This window comes from Balaenoptera musculus, chromosome 8, assembly GCF_009873245.2.
Source record: "Balaenoptera musculus isolate JJ_BM4_2016_0621 chromosome 8, mBalMus1.pri.v3, whole genome shotgun sequence".
Lineage (NCBI taxonomy): Eukaryota > Metazoa > Chordata > Mammalia > Artiodactyla > Balaenopteridae > Balaenoptera > Balaenoptera musculus.
In genome coordinates, this window is record NC_045792.1 from 18,970,570 (window position 1) to 18,989,818 (window position 19,249).

General features: G+C 41.5%; 1 protein-coding gene across 1 annotated transcript in view; it reads left to right on the forward strand.

Moving 5' to 3' along the window:
• The first annotated feature begins 1,590 nt into the window (after window positions 1-1,590).
• The window catches only part of CUL5 (cullin 5), a 99,790-nt gene continuing 82,131 nt past the window's right edge, over window positions 1,591-19,249 (forward strand). Inside the window, exon 1 of the mRNA XM_036860717.1 lies at window positions 1,591-2,107. Coding sequence (XP_036716612.1) covers window positions 2,084-2,107 — 24 coding nt within the window. The 5' untranslated portion in view covers window positions 1,591-2,083. The remainder of the gene's footprint in view (window positions 2,108-19,249) is intronic.

Below are 19,249 nucleotides of genomic sequence, written 5' to 3' on the forward strand. Positions count from 1 at the left end.
ATAATTCAATCAACTTACACTTTAAACTAAGCAATAGAGTTGGACTAGGGTTGAAGACAACCCAGTTTCACTGGAAAAGGGAACCATAATTATATAAATTTATTCTGGACTAGGCCTTTTCTCTGACCTAGCTGTGACCTTGACCAAAGAGAAGCCTCCATTTTCCCATCTGTAGAACAAAGATGACCTCTAAGAGTCATCCCTATATTGACATTCTGGCAGGACATTACAGGCCTAGTGGCTCTGAATCCTTGTTCTACCACGTCATTGTTTAATCATGCCTAGATTACTCTCTAATAAATCACTGTAAAATGTGGGGTAACTAGGTAGCATGATTGTGCTGATTTAGTAAGATAGTACAAAAGCTTTCTAAATTACCCTTCTCCTTCTATTCACTACACAGTAGTCAGAATGATCATGTTGGAATGGGAGTTTGATCATACCACTCTCCTCTTCACAAGCCTGCAATGACTGCCCATCTCACTCAGAATAAAAGCCTGTCTTTACTGCGGTCCACGAGGCCCTATAAGCCCTTATGCTCTTCTTACTCTCTCTGCTCTGAACATACCAACCTTCTTACTGTTCCTCTGACACTCTGGGCAACTTGCCACCTGTGTTTCCCCCTATTTGGAATGCTCTTCTCCTGCATATGTCCTGGCCTTCTCCCTCATCTCTTTCAAGTCTTTTTGCTCAAATGCCATCTTCTCAGTGAGACCTACTTGGATCCCTCTATTTAAAACTGCAAACTAGGGACTTCCCTAGTGGTGCAGTGGTTAAGAATCCGCCTGCCATTGCAACAGACATGGTTCGATCCCTGGTCCGGGAAGATCCCACATGCCTTGGAGCAACTAAGCCCGTGTGCCACAACTACTGAGCCTGCGCTCTAGAGCCCTTGAGCCACAACTACTGAAGCCCACGTGCCTAGATCCCATGCTGTGCAACAAGAGGAGCCACTGCAATGAGAAGCCTGAGCACCGCAATGAAAAGTAGTCCCCGCTCGCCGCAACTAGAGAAAGCCCGCGCGCAGCAACGAAGACCCAATGCAGAAAAAAAAAAAAAAAAAAAAACAAACCTGCAAACTTCATTACCTTTCCCTGCTTTATTTTACCCTATAGCTCTTATTTCTGTACTTCTCTTATTTATTTCTAACATATTATGTGTCAACACAGTTTGGAAACGTGTATAATACAATACTAGATATATTGTAGGTTCTATATATACAGTATATTCTCTTTCTTCTCCCAGTGGTTTGAGGTCTGAAGGGATAAAGCTTAGGGGTTTATGGCTTAGGATATTCTAGGATAATGCGCTTTCAGGTAATCCAAGATTTATATTCATTACCTGAACAACCTCTTATAGGTTATTTCAGTGCCAGGCACTCCTGAGTAGAAATATTAATAGTTAACACTTTCGTGCATACATTCATTCATTCATGCAAACAAATATTTAGTGGGTGCCTTCTATGTGCCCTTTCTTCTTGAAGACAGCTATTACAGGCATTTCATTCGGGAATCCCCCGAGGCGGGGGATGAGTGAATACGTCTAGTCCCGCCAGCAGAGGGCGTGCTTTCGCACTCTCCGCAGCCTCCCGGCCCACGAGGCTTTCAGGCTCCCACGCTCGCTCCCTAGCGCGGCCCCGCCCGCCGCATCACGTGACTCGGCCACCGAACCAGAGCTGCAGGGCCCAAGCCGGGCTAAGTTCGTTGCCCGTGGCCTCTGCGGGTGCAACCACAAAGGCTAATCCGAAGGAGTGGGGAGGCTCGCGTAGTCGATGCTTCCTCTTCCAATTCAGGTCGGCTCCCGTTACCTTCTCACCATTCGCCGTTGCTATCTTCCTGAGCGTTTGCATGAGCTCTTTCGTGTGGGGAGGCTCCGGTGACCATGTAGGGGGAAAAAGTGAGGAAGCTCCAGGTGCCTGGGACGAGGTCACCGCTGTTGGCACGCCGCTCCGGCTCCCCCCAACATCTCCACTGCGGGCCGGTGACCCAGTCAGCCCAGGTGGAAACTCCGGCCTGCAGTTGTGGCCTGGCAAGGAGCGTCACGAAATCTCGCGCCGTCTCGCGAGAGTCTAAGTTGAAGGAACATGGCGACGTCTAATCTGTTAAAGGTAAGACCGTCAGTCCAGCTTGGCTTTTACTCCGGGGGTGGCGGGTTCAGCACTTAGCGAATGGCTCGGCCCAGGTTTAGCGGCAAAATGTGGGAGTGTTCAGCGGTTGCCTACCGGAAGGGAAGCCAGGGAGGCTGCCGCCGGGGACCGGAACGCGGGTCTCCGGCCTTGGGGTGGAGAGGCCCTGGGTCGTCCCTCTTGCCGGTTGACCGGTGTGTGAAAGGCCCTGCCGAGGGCTGGAGGGGAGCAGTGCTTTCAAGGGACCAGCTCTGGCCTGGGGCCGCAGAAGAAGGGTGGTGCCGGGTCCTGAAGGATAGGGCAGTTAGTATTCTTGGGGGTCTCTCAGTTTATTCTGAAACGAGAGCCTAAGGCGCGTAAAAGGAAAATCCAAGAAAATGTTCCCTAACGGGTTTTAATGACTGGACCCCGACCGCCTCAATTTCTGTTCTCATTATGCCTGCATGAAATTACAAGTCAGACAGCAGTGCCTGTCGCCCCACTCCCTCCCGTATCTGCATGCTAGTCCTTCCTTCCTATTCTTCCTTTCTTAAGTTCATATTTTACCCTTTTTTCCTTAGGAAACTGTTCCTCAACCCCCTTAGAGCACACAACCAGATGATTACTGTGGAAGCACTACCATCGTTTTATGGCTTAGGATAGTTGCCTTATCAAAGAAAACGGTTAAACTTAGTTTTACGTATTTGGGATAGCAGGGGAGATGTAGGCCCAGAGAGGCAGATTCTCTACCATCAGTTAAAAAGTTTGGAGGAGAAAGAGGAAGACATGGCACTAGTTTCTGCTATGCTGTCTTTGTAATAGGAACCTTTTGCCTTAAAAGTATTGACTGAAATGGGGGTGGTGATTAGCTCAGGGAACATAAATACAAAGGATGAACTACTCCTCCCTCAAACCCATCATTAGGCCTTCAGACAGTGTGGATCGATAATAAAAAATAATAGAATAGAAAATATATTAAAATTTACTGTAACCTCATTCATGTCTTCTTTAGACTACTACACTGTTAGCTACACTGTTAACTGTTTAATACATGGGACTGTCTCATAAAATGTAGACCTAATTTTACTAATTTAAGAGGCAATATATCTTTTAAAAGGGGGAGGGACCTCGAACTAGACTGAATTTCTGCCACTTAGAAGCTGTATGACTTTGGGCAAGTTTCTAAACCTCTCCGTGCCTGACCTTCTTCATCAATACAGTGGAATTATCAATAGCACCTATTTCATAGGAGCATTATGAAGATTGAGTTAACATATGTAAAATCTTAAAACAGTGACTGGAACTTAATTAGTACCCAATACATATAAATTGCTAGAGTTAAGTATTTCTGCTGCTTCTCTAAGAAAACAAATTCATGGGAATTGAGTAACCCATTCTCTACTCTTCTTTTATAACAGTATAACAAAGCTCTAATGTGTTAATTCAGAAAGAAAACTTTAACTTGTTAATTCAGAAAGTCTCCTGTTAATGCATCCGTGTATTTACATAAGCAGTAGTGTATGTTATTAATTGAAATGTGTTTAAGAAGTAATTGAATTCCTTATTCTTTGTGAATTTTTGACTTGTTGATTACCTGGATATAAAGCAAGGTCTTTTTTCCTCCCAGATTTCTCTCTCAGAAAAGAGCGAGTCACTTTATTCTCCTCCATACAAAGCCTTACAAAGGATTGTTTGGAGGAGATATAAGTCTGAAGCTACTTCAGTCAATACTAGTAAGTGGTTACCTTGTAGAGATTGTGAGTCGACATCTATAGCACACACCTACCTATAGAATGAAAAAACTGCCTGAATGTCTAGAAATCGGCACTTAGGACTTAGGTTAAAAAGATCGTAATTCAAACAGTCCTGTAACTCAAATAACTTTTATAAATGAAAGGAAAGTGGTAATGCTTTGACAAACTGGTAAAAGACTCAGTCTCTTTAGTGAACGTGAAGAGATGCCAAAGATACACTGGAAAATTTTCAACAAAATTATTTAATGGAATGTTGAAAAGGGGGAAAAAGAATTTCTAAATATTTTATATAGTATGTGATTTTAAATATGTACAACTAACATAATAAAATGGATATTATAAGTAGACATTTGATTCTTTTATCTGTATCACCAAAAGTTTACGTATTCAAAGTGGCCAGAAAACCTTTTTTTTTTTCTTTTTTCTCTCCTCATTGCAGGGGTGGGAGGCTGGGGGGGAATTGCCTTGTGTTTATACATTTAGAAGTAGTTAATTAAAAAGTGGGGAAGTTTGTCTTCTGGGAGAAATGCAGTGAGATCCTAACAGAATTCATAGGATCATTTAAATTCAAGTCTGGAGGAGAGCGTGGGAGAGGAATGGAGTGGGAGTTTGGGGTTAGCAGATGCAAACTAGTATATAGAGAATGGATAAACAACAAGGTGCTACTATATAGCACAGGAAACTGTATTCAATATCCTGTGATAAACCATAATGGAAAAGAATGTGTGTGTGTGTGTATATATATATATATATATATATATATATATATAAAACTGAATCAGTTTGCTGTACAGTAGAAATGAATGCAACATTGTAAATCAACTGTACTTCAATTTAAATAAATAAATAAATAAATTCAAGTCTGGTAGTACCTTGAATAGAGAGAGAGCTGGCTGGGGAGTGGCCAAATTAGCCTCATTTCCTTTTTTGACAGGATTAATAGGTTAGTTCATTAGACAAATGCCTTAGACATTGCTCGGTTAGATTTCATCAGAGCATATTTGACAGAATTATCATGTCTTATGGTCAAAATGGAGGAATGTGGGCTAGATGAGAATACAGTTAGAATTTGATTATCAGGTAAACAGCTGTACCTGAAGAATGATGGAGGGGTAGATCTTTCCCTCTCTGAAGGGAGGCCTTTAGTGTCCTGCTGAAAAAATATGTCCTCTTCCTGTGTACCAGTAACCTGGTTGGAGTTAAGTTTATTGAATTTGTGGATGAAGAGTTCGAAGGGATAGCTAATATGTTTATGAAAGATAACAAGGTTCAGAACTTTGCTGTGAAACTTGAAAGTCAGAACACAATGCGATAAAAACCACCTACTTATTTCATATTGGAATTTGATTGTAATAATAATTATATTTACTAAAGTAAGTAGGCTATTGCTGGGTTTTGGAAATCTTTTGGATATACAAATATTTGTGTTGTACAATTTGACATATGCAATTATCAGTTGCTTGGGGGTTTATATCACCAAAAACCTTTCAGTATTACTACTTTTAACTTTGCTGTTTTAACATATAATTCTCCTTGTTCCTTTACTTTTGCCGTTACCATCTAGGCCTTCAGTGCACATTTTCTTCATTTCCAAGTGAATATCCTATGTCAAATAGCTGTTGTTGAAATCTTATTTTGTTAAGCCTAACCCTGTTTAATTCTTAGCACATTACTTTATCCAGCTGTTTGAATGCCCTTAACTTCCTTGGTCAATAATACCACAACCTTTTCTAGTTTCCCCTATATTCTCCTCTTTTCCAAGGCACCTGCTACATTGCCTCCTTCCACTTGTTCTTGTTGAGCCTTCTTTTTCCCCCCAGGACTTAGAAGCATGTCCCCTGTTATTTTGTTTCAGTCTCCTTTATTCTCACTTCTATGAGGATAAGAAAGTTCACCTATCCCCCTCATATAAACTTACCCTGTACTCTGCTTTGGCTTCAAACCTCTGCCCTTTTCTCTTTTTCCGTTCACTGTCATAGTTCTTAGAAAAGCAGCCCCCAATTGCTTCTTTTATAATTCTTCACCTTTTTCCTTAATTTATTATGACTTGGCTCTCCCTGTACCCCCACCCAATTATATTAAAACTGTCAGTCTCAGGATCACTAGCAACCTCCTGATTGCCAAAGGAGATTCTCCCCTGATACATTCATCCTCTATTCTGATATTGTTGCGTGCTTGCTACTTAATGCTTCCTTTTGGTTTTATGCCATTCTCTCCTTGGTTTCCTATCTCTCAAATCTCATGTGTTTTTCACCTCTCCTCCCCAGTATAATTATTTCTCAGGATTTAATCGTCATCCTTTTTCTGTCTTTGTACTTTTTTTTTTTCTGGGTCAGTCTTAACTCCCATGATTTCACTATTTTTATCTCTTAACTCTGATCTGAGGACTAGACCAAAACACAGTGCTGACCATATCACTTTCCAGCTCATTTTTAATTAATTAATTTATTTATTATTTTTATTTATGGCTGTGTTGGGTCTTCGTTTCTGTGTGAGGGCTTTCTCTAGTTGTGGCAAGCGGGGGCCACTCTTAATCGCGGTGCGCGGGCCTCTCACTATCGCGGCCTCTCTTGTTGCGGAGCACACGCTCCAGACGCGCAGGCTCAGTAGTTGTGGCTCACGGGCCTAGTTGCTCCGCGGCATGTGGGATCTTCCCAGACCAGGGCTCGAACCCGTGTCCCCTGAATTGGCAGGCAGATTCTCAACCACTGCGCCACCAGGGAAGCCCTCCAGCTCATTTTTTAAAAAAATATTTATTTATTTGGTTGCACCGGGTCTAAGTTGTGGCAGGCAGGCTCGCTCCTTAGTTGCGGCTCCAGGGCTCCTTTGTTGCAGCTTGCCAGCTCTTTAGTTGCAGCACGTGGACTCCTTAGTTGCGGCATGCATGTGGGATCTAGTTCCCTGACCAGGGATCGAACCTGGGCCCCCTGCGTTGGGAGTGGAGTCTTATCCACTGTGCCACCAGGGAAGTCCCGCTCATATACCTTTGATAGTTCAAGTTCTTTGAGATCTTTCTAGCTGGGTCTTCTCCCTAATACCTCTCTCCTCCCTCTTCCCCCCTCCTCTCTCTCTCTCTCTCACACACACACACATACACACCCCCACCCCTCCCTCTACCTGGCTGGTTACTTCTTGATTTACTGCATACCAGAGTCTTCAAGACTTTTTATGTTTGCTGTTTCTTTTTTTTTTTTTTTAATATTTATTTATGGGCACGCGGGCTTTTCTCTAGTTGCGGTGTGTCGGTGTTCTCTCTCTAGTTGTGGTGCATGGGCTCCAGGGCACGTAGGCTCTGTAGTTGTGGCACTCAAGCTCTCTTGTGCGAGCTCAGTAGTTGTGGTGTGCGGGCTTAGTCGCCCTGTGGCATGTGGGATCTTAGTTCCCTGACCAGGTATCAAATCCGTGTCCCCGGCATTAGAAGGCGGATTCTTTATCACTGGACCACCAGGGAAGTCCCTGTTTGCTGTTTCTCCTGTCAGGAATCCCCCCCTCAGTATTAGCCTGTCAAAATCCTATTTAGTCATCAAGACCCAGCCTAGATACCTGCTTTCGTCGTCTTTTTTTTTTTTTTTAATATGTATTTATTTATTTGGCTGTGCTGGGTCTTAGTTGCGGCATGCAGAATCTCCGTTGCCGTGTGCGGGATCTTTAGTTTTAGCATACGGGCTCTAGTTCCCTGAGCAGGGATCGAACCTGGGCACCCTGCATTGGGAGCGCAGAGTCTTAACTGCTGAACCACCAGGGAAGTCCCCCTCCTTTCTTTTTAGTGCTGTCATTTGGAATTTAATTGTTGCTTACTCTGCACAGGCATAGCACTGCATCAATCTCTTCTAGCACTTAACATTTTGCCTTCTGTATTAGTTACAGGATATGTTTCCATATATATCTAACTACCTTTCTAGATTGTAAGCACTATTAGTTTAGGGACTTTATAATCCGTTGATGCTTTAACCATTTAGCGTAGTGATTACTCATGGTAGGTGCTCCAAAAATGAGTGATAGTTGATTGAAAAGAGAAGTCTAGTGCATGCGTTGTAGATGCTCAGTAAATGAGTGTTGATTGGTTAAAGGGAGGAATTTTCTGCCTTTATTCCCTTCTAATTAGATCTAGAGAGGGAGAGAGAGAGGGGAGTAGAGGTATACAACCCACAAGGCAATCCAAACTTAAAACTGAAATGTGAAGGACACTACTTTTTTCAGTGGAAACTTTTTTACCCTTTGAGAGGAAAGAAAATGGAAATACAAAGGAGTGGTTCAAAGTGTGTGTAGAATTTATTTTTTATTTAAATAATTTTACAGACACATGTGCAAGGCACTGGGATGCAAAGATAATGCAGAACAATGTCCATGCTCTTTGGGAATTAACCAGATACTAAAGGAGATAAAAAAGTACTAATGATTTGTTTTAAGGCAAGAATTTTAAGAGTGCTACCATGTGTTGTATTGGTCCCTCATCGACATAGGAGATCACTTCTGGTGGGATGATCAAGGAAAGTTTTATGGAGAAAGCATTGGAGCTGGATTTTGAAGAATGGGTAGACTTTTTGTAGGTGATGATTAGGGGAAAATTTGGTAGAACATTCTTGGCAAAGAATATGGATGTGATACCAAGATTTGAATAGTGTCAGTGAATGTGGTTAAGATACACAACTGGATAATTCTTTTTAATGTCTATTTAAACATAAATGAGAGCCTTATTTAGAACCTAACTTTTCATTGGGTTGATGGAAATTGCCCTTTTGAATGGACATCTAAGAGGAATGTGATCCTTAAGGCCACCTTCCTTCACTCCACTGGCCTGTCCTAGAGACCTGGTTACATTTGACACTCACAGCCGAGGGAGAAAACCAATTCAAGGGTGTGTGTATTGGCCATCACTAGAGGTGGGAGTGGGAATAGAGGACTAAATCATCACTTACTATAAAACTGTGATAAATATAAATGTGAAAATCTTTCATGTTCTGTGAAAATATAAATGAGTGAGCAGTTACCATAATCTGGAGGTGATATATGTTAATTAAAGCTACTAACAGGAAGTGCCAGTTTAAGATACACTTTAGAGATCAGTCATTTATCAATGGATTAGAAGAGAGGAATTTCAGACTGCAATAGGGTTTCAAGAGGACACTAGGCATCCATCTGGTGGACAGAGAAGGAGGGTGGAAAAGAGAGACAGACAGGTGTTTCTTATTAGGTATTTTGTTAGGGTCCTAGTGAACCTACGTTGTATCACAGAAAGTCATGGCTCTTGCCTTGGTATAGTAATAGAGTAAATTGGTGGCTGATAGGCTCTGTAAACAAGTAAACAGGTTACAGCTCAGGTTAAATCGTTGGTCATTATGCATGGAGTACATAGAGGTAAGTAACATCAAGGATATTTGATCTGTATAACTGGGCTTGTTCATTCCACAGATACATTAGTATCCACTCTGCTGAATCCTATTCTAAGTGTCAGTGATACAGCAGTGAATAAGACAGACAAGGTCCCTAGTGTTTGGAGCTTATATTCTAATGCATAAATACTAACACCAAAGAAATAAGTTAACACATTGGGAAGTTTTTATAGTAATGAGGTCTGTGATGAAAACAGTATAATCAAGAGTGCTCAGGGGGCTTCCCTGGTGGCGCAGTGGTTGGGAATCCGCCTGCCAATGCAGGGCACACGGGTTCGTGCCCTGGGCCGGGAGGATCCCACATGCCGCGCAGCGGCTAGGCCCGTGAGCCACAACTACTGAGCCTGCGCGTCTGGAGCCTGTGCTCCACAACGGGAGAGGCCGCGACAGTGAGAGGCCCGCGCACCGCGATGAAGAGTGGCCCCCGCTTGCCACAACTGGAGAAAGCCCTCGCACAGAAACGAAGACCCAACACAGCCAAAAATAAATAAATAAATTAATTAATTAAAAAAAAAAAAAGAGTGCTCAGAGGGCTTCCCTGGTGGCGCAGTGGTTGGGAATCTGCCTGCCAATGCAGGGGACATGGGTTCGAGCCCTGGTCTGGGAGGATCCCACATGCCGCGGAGCAGCTGGGTCCGTGAGCCACAACTACTGAGCCTGTGCGTCTGGAGCCTGTGCTCCGCAGCAAGAGAGGCCGCGATAGTGAGAGGCCCGCGCACCGCGATGAAGAGTGGCCCCTGCTCGCCACAACTAGAGAAAGCCCTCGCACAGAAACGAAGACCCAACACAGCCATAAATAATAAATAAAGAAATACAGTGTAAATGCTATGTAAATAGTTGTAACACACGGAAAATTCAAGTTTAAAACAAACAAACAGTAGTTTACTGAGCTCCTACACTGTGCAGACACTCAAAAAAAAAAAAAAAAAAGAGTGCTCAGAAGATGGTGCCACTATTTTACTTATTTACAGCAGAAAATAATTTTTTCCCCTAAATACAGCTTTCAATTATGTTCTGTTGAATTTTCCTTCCCTGCTATTTGATGACATTTCAGCCAGATCCCATAGCTTTCTGTTTTTTTTTTTTTTAAAGTACTGTTTAGGGAATTCCCTGGAGGTCCAGTGGTTAGGACTCCATGCTTCCACTGCGGGGGGCTCGGGTTCGATTCCTGGCTGGGGAACTAAGATCCTGAAAGCCGAGCGGTGCAGCCAAAAATAAAAAAAATTACTGTTTAGTCTGAATTAAAATTTCATTCTCATAGGCAATCAAAGTAACTGTCCTACCTGCTCAAGACCTTGGCCCTGGATCTGCAGAAAGGAAAAGGGATTGACATTCTTCTTAGGTTGGCTTGGGAAGGCCTCTCTGAAGTGACAGTGACAGTGAGACCCAAATGATCTGCTTTCTAGGCAAAGGTCTGAGGTGCAGTGGTGAGCTTGGCATATTTGAGTAACACCTTTAAAAGGGTGGTGTGGCTGGAACATATTGAGAATTGCCAGTATTCAAATATATACTGTAGTTTTGTGGTTCTTTTCGTTAATGGGGATTGCAAATGTGGTTTTAAATCACATAACTTGGAGCACTAGTGGCTCGTAGAGATTATGGGAACCCACACATTCAAAGAGCCAACGTCATAATTTACACCAAAGACCTAAAATATACAAATTGGTTTCCCTTTGAAAGTTATTAGAATGCCATCATTGGATATAATCCATAATCAATAGACTAGGAACTGTGCAGCGATATGCGGGATCTTAGTTCCCCGACCAGGGATTGAACCTGTGCCCCTTGCAGTGGAAGCTTGGAGTCCTAACCACTGGACCGCCAGGGAATTCCTGACTGGGAACTTCAAAGAAGGAACAAATACAAATCTTAAACAACTAAACTCCTTGTGTCGTGGTAAAATATCATGGGCATGAAAGAATACAGGTGACAAAAAATAATTGCTATCAATTGTGAGTATTATTATTTCTTGTCTTGCTTACAACTTGTCCTTTAACTTTTTTGTACTTTTGTCATCATGAAGAAGATGTAGCAAGAAGACCTACAGCAGTAATAACTACATTCTTTGTTTCCTTTTAAATATGCAACATTTGACATCATTATAAAATATTGTAGTAATATTGTTCCCACAATTTGATGGGGTGTGTTTTGTCCTGTAGTATAGGGATTTCTGGACATTTTCAGGGCAAACTAATATGTCAATATTTGTATTATATTGTTGCAAAGTAAGTGAGTAATTTAAAAATGATTCTATTACTTTTAAAACATTTTGCAAGCCAGTAGGGTTTTCTGTTTCTCATGTGTTTATTTAAGCACTCCTATTTTTTAACATAGTACCAAATTTTATATTTACACATAAGCAATTATACATCTACTCTTTCTTGGGATCAAGTAACATGGAATTGTTGTAGATGAATTCATTGCTTGAAAAAGCACTTTTGAATTTCAGTGGGAGGTGTGCAGATTTTTAAAGCAATGATATATTCTAGAAGGATCTATATAGCATCTTTTTTTTTAAATTAATTGATTAATTTTTGGCTGTGTTGGGTCTTCGTTTCTGTGCGAGGGCTTTCTCTAGTTGCGGCAAGCGGGGGCCACTCTTCATCGCGGTGCGCGGGCCTCTCACTATCGTGGCCTTTCTTGTTGCGGAGCACAGGTTCCAGACACGCAGGCTCAGTAGTTGTGGCTCACGGACCCAGCTGCTCCGCGGCATGTGGGATCTTCCCAGACCAGGGCTCGAACCCGTGTCCCCTGTATTAGCAGGCAGATTCTCAACCACTGCGCCACCAGGGAAGGCCTATATAGCATCTTTCATTACTGGCCTATAACACCTCCCTCCACTCTAATATATTACAAAAAATTAATTTTTTTCTGTAATTTACCTTCTTCCTAGAGCACATTTGTTTTTCTTTGAAACAGCCACTAGGGCTATAAATAAGAGATTGTGGGACTTTACTGTCAAAACTGTTTTAGAACTGATTTTTCTACTAGGGAATATTTTTCAGGTAAAGCTGAATGTATTTTATTTGGGTCTGGGCAACCAACATGTTACATTAAGAGATTCTGATTTATTTGTACTGATTAGAGCAGGGAAAGGGAGCTGAACCTTTGTTCCCCTGTTTTTCTTTTCATTTTTCTTTACTGTTTTTATCCTCTCCTAATTGTTTGTGAGAAACTTTACACTGATTTTTTTTTTTTTTTTTTAATATTTATTTTGGCTGTGCTGGGTCTTAGTTGCGTCTCGTGGGATCTTCGTTGTGGCATGCGGGATCTTTTTAGTTGTGGCATGCGGACTCTTAGTTGCAGCATGCATGTGGGATCTAGTTCCCTGACCAGGGATCGAGCCCAGGCCCCCTGCATGGGGAGCTTAGAGTCTTAACCACTGGACCACCAGGGAAGTTCCTACACTGATTTTTTTTTTCCTCTCAGCCCTCGGGGTTTTACATTAAGTAAAAAACAATCCATTAGTAGATAAGCTTTTATTTTATTTAAAATAAAGAAGAAGGGAGAACGCAGGGAAAAAGAAATGAACCCCAAGAGTTATAACTTGAACATTTGCTTTTATTGGACAATACATCCAAAATGCATCACCTCTTATAAACCATCCAGCTCAAATGCATTATTCCCCTGGCATTTTTTTCTGTGGTCAGTGATTCCACCAGCCATTCATTCAAGTCAGAAATCTGAGAGCCGGGCTTCCCTGGTGGCGCAGTGGTTGAGAGTCTGCCTGCCAATGCAGGGGACACGGGTTCGGACCCTGGTCTGGGAAGATCCCACATGCCGCGGAGCAACTAGGCCCGTGAGCCACAGTTACTGAGCCTGCGCGTCTGGAACCTGTGCTCCGCAACAAGAGAGGCCGTGATAGTGGGAAGCCCGCGCACCGTGATGAAGAGTGGCCCCCGCTTGCCGCAGCTGGAGAAAGCCCTTGCACAGGAAAACGAAGACCCAACACAACCAAAAATTAAAAAAAAAAAAAAAGAAATCTGAGAGCCATGTTGTATTATCCAACAGGCAGAACAAGCACATGTCCATTATCCACAATTTAAGAAATACTATACTGGAAAGTGAATTACTTGAGGACCTTTCATTTATGTGTCCCAATGACTAGCATAATTCTTCATGTACAGCAGGTAGTCAGATGTTTGTTGAATGAATAAGTGTAGTAATGAATGATTAAGAATCCCCCCCCCCAAAATAAGTTCAAACTCTTTCATTAGTAGTTATTTTTTTCTCCTTAAAATTAGTTGTTTGGGTTTTTAAAAGTACAAGCATTGTCAGAATTTGTTAAAAAAAATTTTTTTACCTCTATAAAAGAAACCTAAAAGCTTTTTTTTTTTTGACTCCCCATTTATGGGTCAAAAGAAACTAAAAGTTTTAAAGGGAAGTGGAATGTGAAATTTTTCATTTCAGTGGAAAAATGTGTCCTCCCACTCCCCCACTATGTTTAAAGAGAAATACGTCTTTTATGTAGTGATGCTTCCACCTTATGGCTTCTAGATAATTGCCACTAAATTTTTATAATCATAGATTTTTTTTTTCCTTCAGTTTATAAGCCTGATGAGGTGAAGCCAAGGGCTGGATCTGGCCCATAGGTTAGAAGTCCTACCATTCCTCTTCCAGGAAAGGTCCAGGGAGTATTTAAGAATGTGGCTCTAACAGAACTAAACTGCTTGGATTTGACCCCTTGCTCTGCCACTTACTGCTTGTAACCTTAGGGAAGTAACCTAACCTAATTACAGTGTACAGTTTTTTCACCTCTAAAATGATAATAATGTCACCTAACACATAGGGTAATTGTAAAGATTAAATAAGTTAATATTTGTAGGTATATATTTAGAATAGAACCTGACACATAATTAGCAATCAGATGTTATAAGGTAAAATGATCAAAGTGATGGAGTGATCTATACTGAAGTTAAATAATAGAGGGTATAAATAGCTGAACTCATATTTTTTCACAGATCTCAAATGTTTGAACTACCCTTGGAAATGTAAAGGAAACTATTTGAAGATAAAAGGAAATGCTCTTTGTACCACATTTATCACATGTACAAAATTTATTGGTTTCTATAACCCCGAATTAGCCAAATGCCGTATATTTGTAATGAAAGAAATAGTAGAAAGTCTTGCAGTGGAATGATTAAGCAAAAATATAATCAGAAATTTTTTATCATTGCAATTTCAAGCATCCTACTCTGATTACCCTCTCCTGTTTTTCTAACTCATTCTAGTGCTCTCATTCTGATCATCCAGCTCCACTATGGTCTCCAACTCATTGATTCTGCCTCATTGTTTAATGTCTTAAATCTGTGGGTTTATAGTTTTCACCAAATCAGGAAACATTTTAGCCTTTATTTCTTCAAATATTCTCTGAATCCCAAGATTCCGGTTATATGTAGATGAGATCATTTGATGTTGTCTTACAGCTCACTGATATTCTTCTTATTTTTAATTTTATTTATTTATTGACATATAGTTGATTTGCAGTGTTGCTTTAGTTTCAGGTGTACAGCACAGTGATTCAGTTATACTTACATATATATATATATTCTTTTCCAGATTCTTTTCCCTTATAGGTTATTACAAAATATTGAGTATAATTCCCTGTACTATAAAGTAGGTCCTTGTTGGTTATCTGTTTTATTTATAGTAATGTGTATGTGTTAATCCTGAACTCCTAATTTATCCCTCCCTGGTACTTGTTTTTAAACAACTTTTGTTTCTATGATGTTCATGCTTTCTGCTATTTTCTTAAATGTGTGGAGTGTATTCATAATAGCTAGTTCAACATCATTGTCTACTAAAACTATCATCTACGTCATTTCTGGGTCAGTTTCCATTGTTTGGTTTTTCTCTTGATGGTGAGTTTATATTTTCCTGCTTCTTTGCCTGCTTGATAATTTTTGATTGGATGCCAGACGTGTGTTTTATGTTTTAGGGGCTGGATTTTTAAAATTTCCTTTAAATATTTAAATATTTTGGCTGTGACACAGTTAAGTTACTTGGAATCAGTTTGATCCTTCTGAAGCTTGCTTTTAAAGTTAGAGTGGGTCCATACAGCACCGAAGGTACAGCTACTTTGTTGTCATTATAGATGCAATACCTTTCTGAAGTCTGCCAGATGCCTAGCATATTAAGGAGTGTTTCCACTCTGGCTGGCAGAACGTGAACTATTACTAGCCCTGTGTGGACTCTGGTGATTGTTTTGTCTACTCCTTTCAAATGGTTAGTTCCCCAGTCTCTGATAGTTTTCTCACTCACATGTACAGGTCAATATTTAATAGTCAAAGGCTTGAGGGGAGTCCTCTACATATCTCCAGAGCTCCCTGTGTGTGCAATTCCCATTTTTCTGATACTCTGTGCCATGCATTTTCATCACCTTGGCCTCCCCAAACTCTGAACTCTTGTCTCCTAAACTTAGTGAAACCACCAGGCTGTTTGGGGTCCCTCTGCTTATGCTCAGTCCTGGAAACTCTAGGCAGTATGCTTGGGCATTTGTAGGGCTCACCTCATTTGTTTATCTTGTCTCGGGAAACACTGTCCTGTACTCCCCTTTGGTTTTCCAGTTGTTCAAGCAGGAGGAGAAATCTGGCACCTGTTATTCTATCCTGGTTGGAAGCAGAGGTCTCTTTCATCATCCTGTTGTCCTTTCTCTTCCCCTTACCCAGCATAAATTCTTTGTTCAATCATTATAGTCTCTCCCTGGAATACACTTTGGACTCCTTTGCTCCTCTCTTGTTTCACTGGGGAAAACCACAACCCTGGATCCACCTCTTCACCTTTTAGTGCCATCTACGCAGTTGAATGTTGCAGGAGAAAAAGATACACACATGCTATTTTCACTTTAAATTCATGACCACAAACTGTAATTGAGCCCAGTCACACTGTACTTCCATAGTCATTTATTCTCCCACTTTCCTAGATGTCTGTTTCACATCTTTTCTCTCAAAATTTTGACACCTCCTCCCCCATCTTCCACGGCATTTTCCTTATTTCCATATCAGTGAGAAGCTGAAGCAATCAAAAAGGAACTTCTCACAGTGGTTCTACATCTACCCTCCTACCCACATCTGCACATACCATACTTTGCACGTACTTTGCCTTCTCCTCTTAGCATATAGTCAGTTCCTCCATCTGTGCATTAGATTCCATTCCCTTTTGCCTGTCCAGGGCATTTAAAATTCTCCAACAGTTTCCTTCTTTTCTCCTACATCATCAGTATTATATCTTGGAACATACTTATCAGTATACAAACATACTGTATTCCATCTAGATGGGTGGGATGGGGGCGAGGGAGGTCCAAGAGGGAGGGGATATATGTATACATATAGCTGATTCACTTCACCGTACGGCAGAAAATAACAACATTGTAAAGGAATTATACTCCAATAAAAAAAAATTTTTTTTTTGATTCCCTCTCACCCTATCAGTTATCATGCTGCTTCTGTGTTCCCTTTTATAGCAAAAACTGCCAAGAGTTGTGCATACCTTTTCCAGTCCCCACTCCCCCCCCCCCACTTAATTCTACTCCAGTCTGGCTTTTGTCCTTACACCCTACAAAACCTGCCATTGACAAAATCTCAGTGACCCTCATATTGCTATTTCAGTGGTTGTCTCACATCAGGGGTCCCCAACCCCCTGGCTGCATACTGTTAGCGGACCTTGGCCTGTTAGGAACCGGGCTGCATAACAGGAGGTGAGTGGTGGGCGGGCGAGCGAGCGAAGCTTCATCTGCCGCTCCGCATCGCTTCCCATCGCTCGCATTACTGCCTGAACCAGCCCCCCTCCCCCCGTGGATAAATTGTCTTCCACGAAACCTGTCCCTCGTGCCAAAAAGGTTGGGGACCACTGTCTTACATGATTTATCAGTAATATTTGCTAAAGTTGATTACTCCTCCTTTCCTGATCAGCTTTGTTTAGTTGGTTTCCAGAATACCACACTCTTGGTTTTCTTGCCACCTCTTTGGTTGCTTTCTCTTTCCTTTCCTAGTTCTTACTATTCTCCCCTACTCTTTTTTTTTTTTTTCCCCCTACTCTTAATGTTAGATACCTAAGGACTCCGGCCTGGCTCTTCTCTATTTATATTTACTACCTTATTGATCACATTTGATAACAAGTTTTAAAACCCATCTGTACTCTGATGACTTCCAAATTTTTATTTCCTGGTCAGACCTTTCTTTTAAATTCTAGATTTGCTTATTGAACTGCCTGTTCAACGTCTTCAAATGGCTGTTTGATAGATGTGTCAAATGTAACATCTCTGCAACTGTACTCCTGAGCTTTCCTTCTTAAACCTGTTACATCTACAGTACATCTACAGTCTACATCTACAGTCTTTACATCTACAGTCTTTTACATTACATCTACAGTTACATCTACATCTGTTACATCTACAGTCTTTTCCATTTCAGTTGATGGCAATGCCATACTTCCTGGACATGTCAAGTCACAAAACTAAAACAATTTAGTAATGAGTTTCCCTTTATTCAAGGGAAAATAATCCATGGATTGGAATAGTACAATGCCTAACAAGCAGTGGAGCACTCTTCCTGAAGGATTTTGGGGAAGAGCGAATTTTATAGAATGTTAGAAGAGGCAATACAGAAATAAGGCATGATTGGCTAGGAGGTCAGGGATTTCCTTATAAGGTAAGCAGGTCCTATTTTTTAGGTAAGGTTAGCTAGCTAAAACTGAGTTAGAGGATTGTGATTGGTGTTATGTTTCCTTGACACTGAGGTGTTTCCCATCTGTGCAGGCTGATTTAAGTTTAGATTTTTGACGTGGGCTGGGCCAATGGGGTGGCCTCCGTTTTGCTGTTCCAATATACAAATTAACTTAACCAGACAAAAACCTTAGAGTCAGGCTTTATTCCTTTCTCTCATCCCAGATGCCTGCTGTCAGGAAATCTTGTTAGCATTACCTTTAAAACATATAAAATCTAATTACTACTTACTACCTGCACTGCTACCACCCTGGTCCATGTCACTATTATTTCTAACCTTGCCTCTTACACTCAGGTTTAACACTTGCCCCTTTAATGTATTCTCAGCATAGCAATCAGGAAGATTTTTTAAAAATATAAGTCAGATCGTGTCATTTCTTGCTCAGAATCTTTTAATGGTTCCCTCATCTCACTAATTTTTTTTTTTCCTAACAGCTAACATTATTTATTTATTTATTTATTTATGGCTGTCTTGGGTCTTCGTTTCTGTGTGAGGGCTTTCTCTAGTTGTGGCAAGCGGGGGCCACTCTTCATCGCGGTGCGCGGGCCTCTCTTGCTGCAGAGCACAGGCTCCAGACGCGCAAGCTCAGCAGTTGTGGCTCACGGGCCCAGCCGCTCTGCGGCATGTGGGATCTTCCCAGACCAGGGCTCGAACCCGTGTGCCCTGCATTGGCAGGCAGATTCTCAACCACTGCGCCACCAGGGAAGCCCCCTCATCTCACTTATAATAGAAGCCAAACTTTTTACAATGGCCTTCAAGGCCCTACAAGGTCCAGTCCTATGTTGCTTCCCTGACCTCATCCACTCTCTCCTCTGTCTTTATTTTGCTGTACCTTGAATACATCAGGCATGCTTCTACCGTAGGGTCTTTGCAATGGCTGCTTCCTCTGCCTGGAATATTCTTCTCCCAGTTATCCCCCATGGTCAAGCTCCCATCAGCTTCCCCATGGTCAATCTGTGTGTTTGAGAAGAAGAGTGCCTCTGAGGGAATTAGTTGTGCTGTAAAAAGTGAAGGATAGAGGGACAAGGATATGGCAAATATTGAAATCCTATTGGTGAGAGCCAGTGGGTGAGATAATCCTAGACTTATTAGCTATTCTGAGTGGTAATGAAAGACTTAAGCAGAAGAGACTTGTAGCACATCAATAAAGATGAGGCAGCCTTTAGTTCGCCATTGGAAAAATTCATAAATCAGGGTTCATAATTTGAAGGTGTCTTCGCTTATTAATATCTTTTGTAGATAGTAGGTTTGGTGTCCTGCTGCTTAGTTTTGATT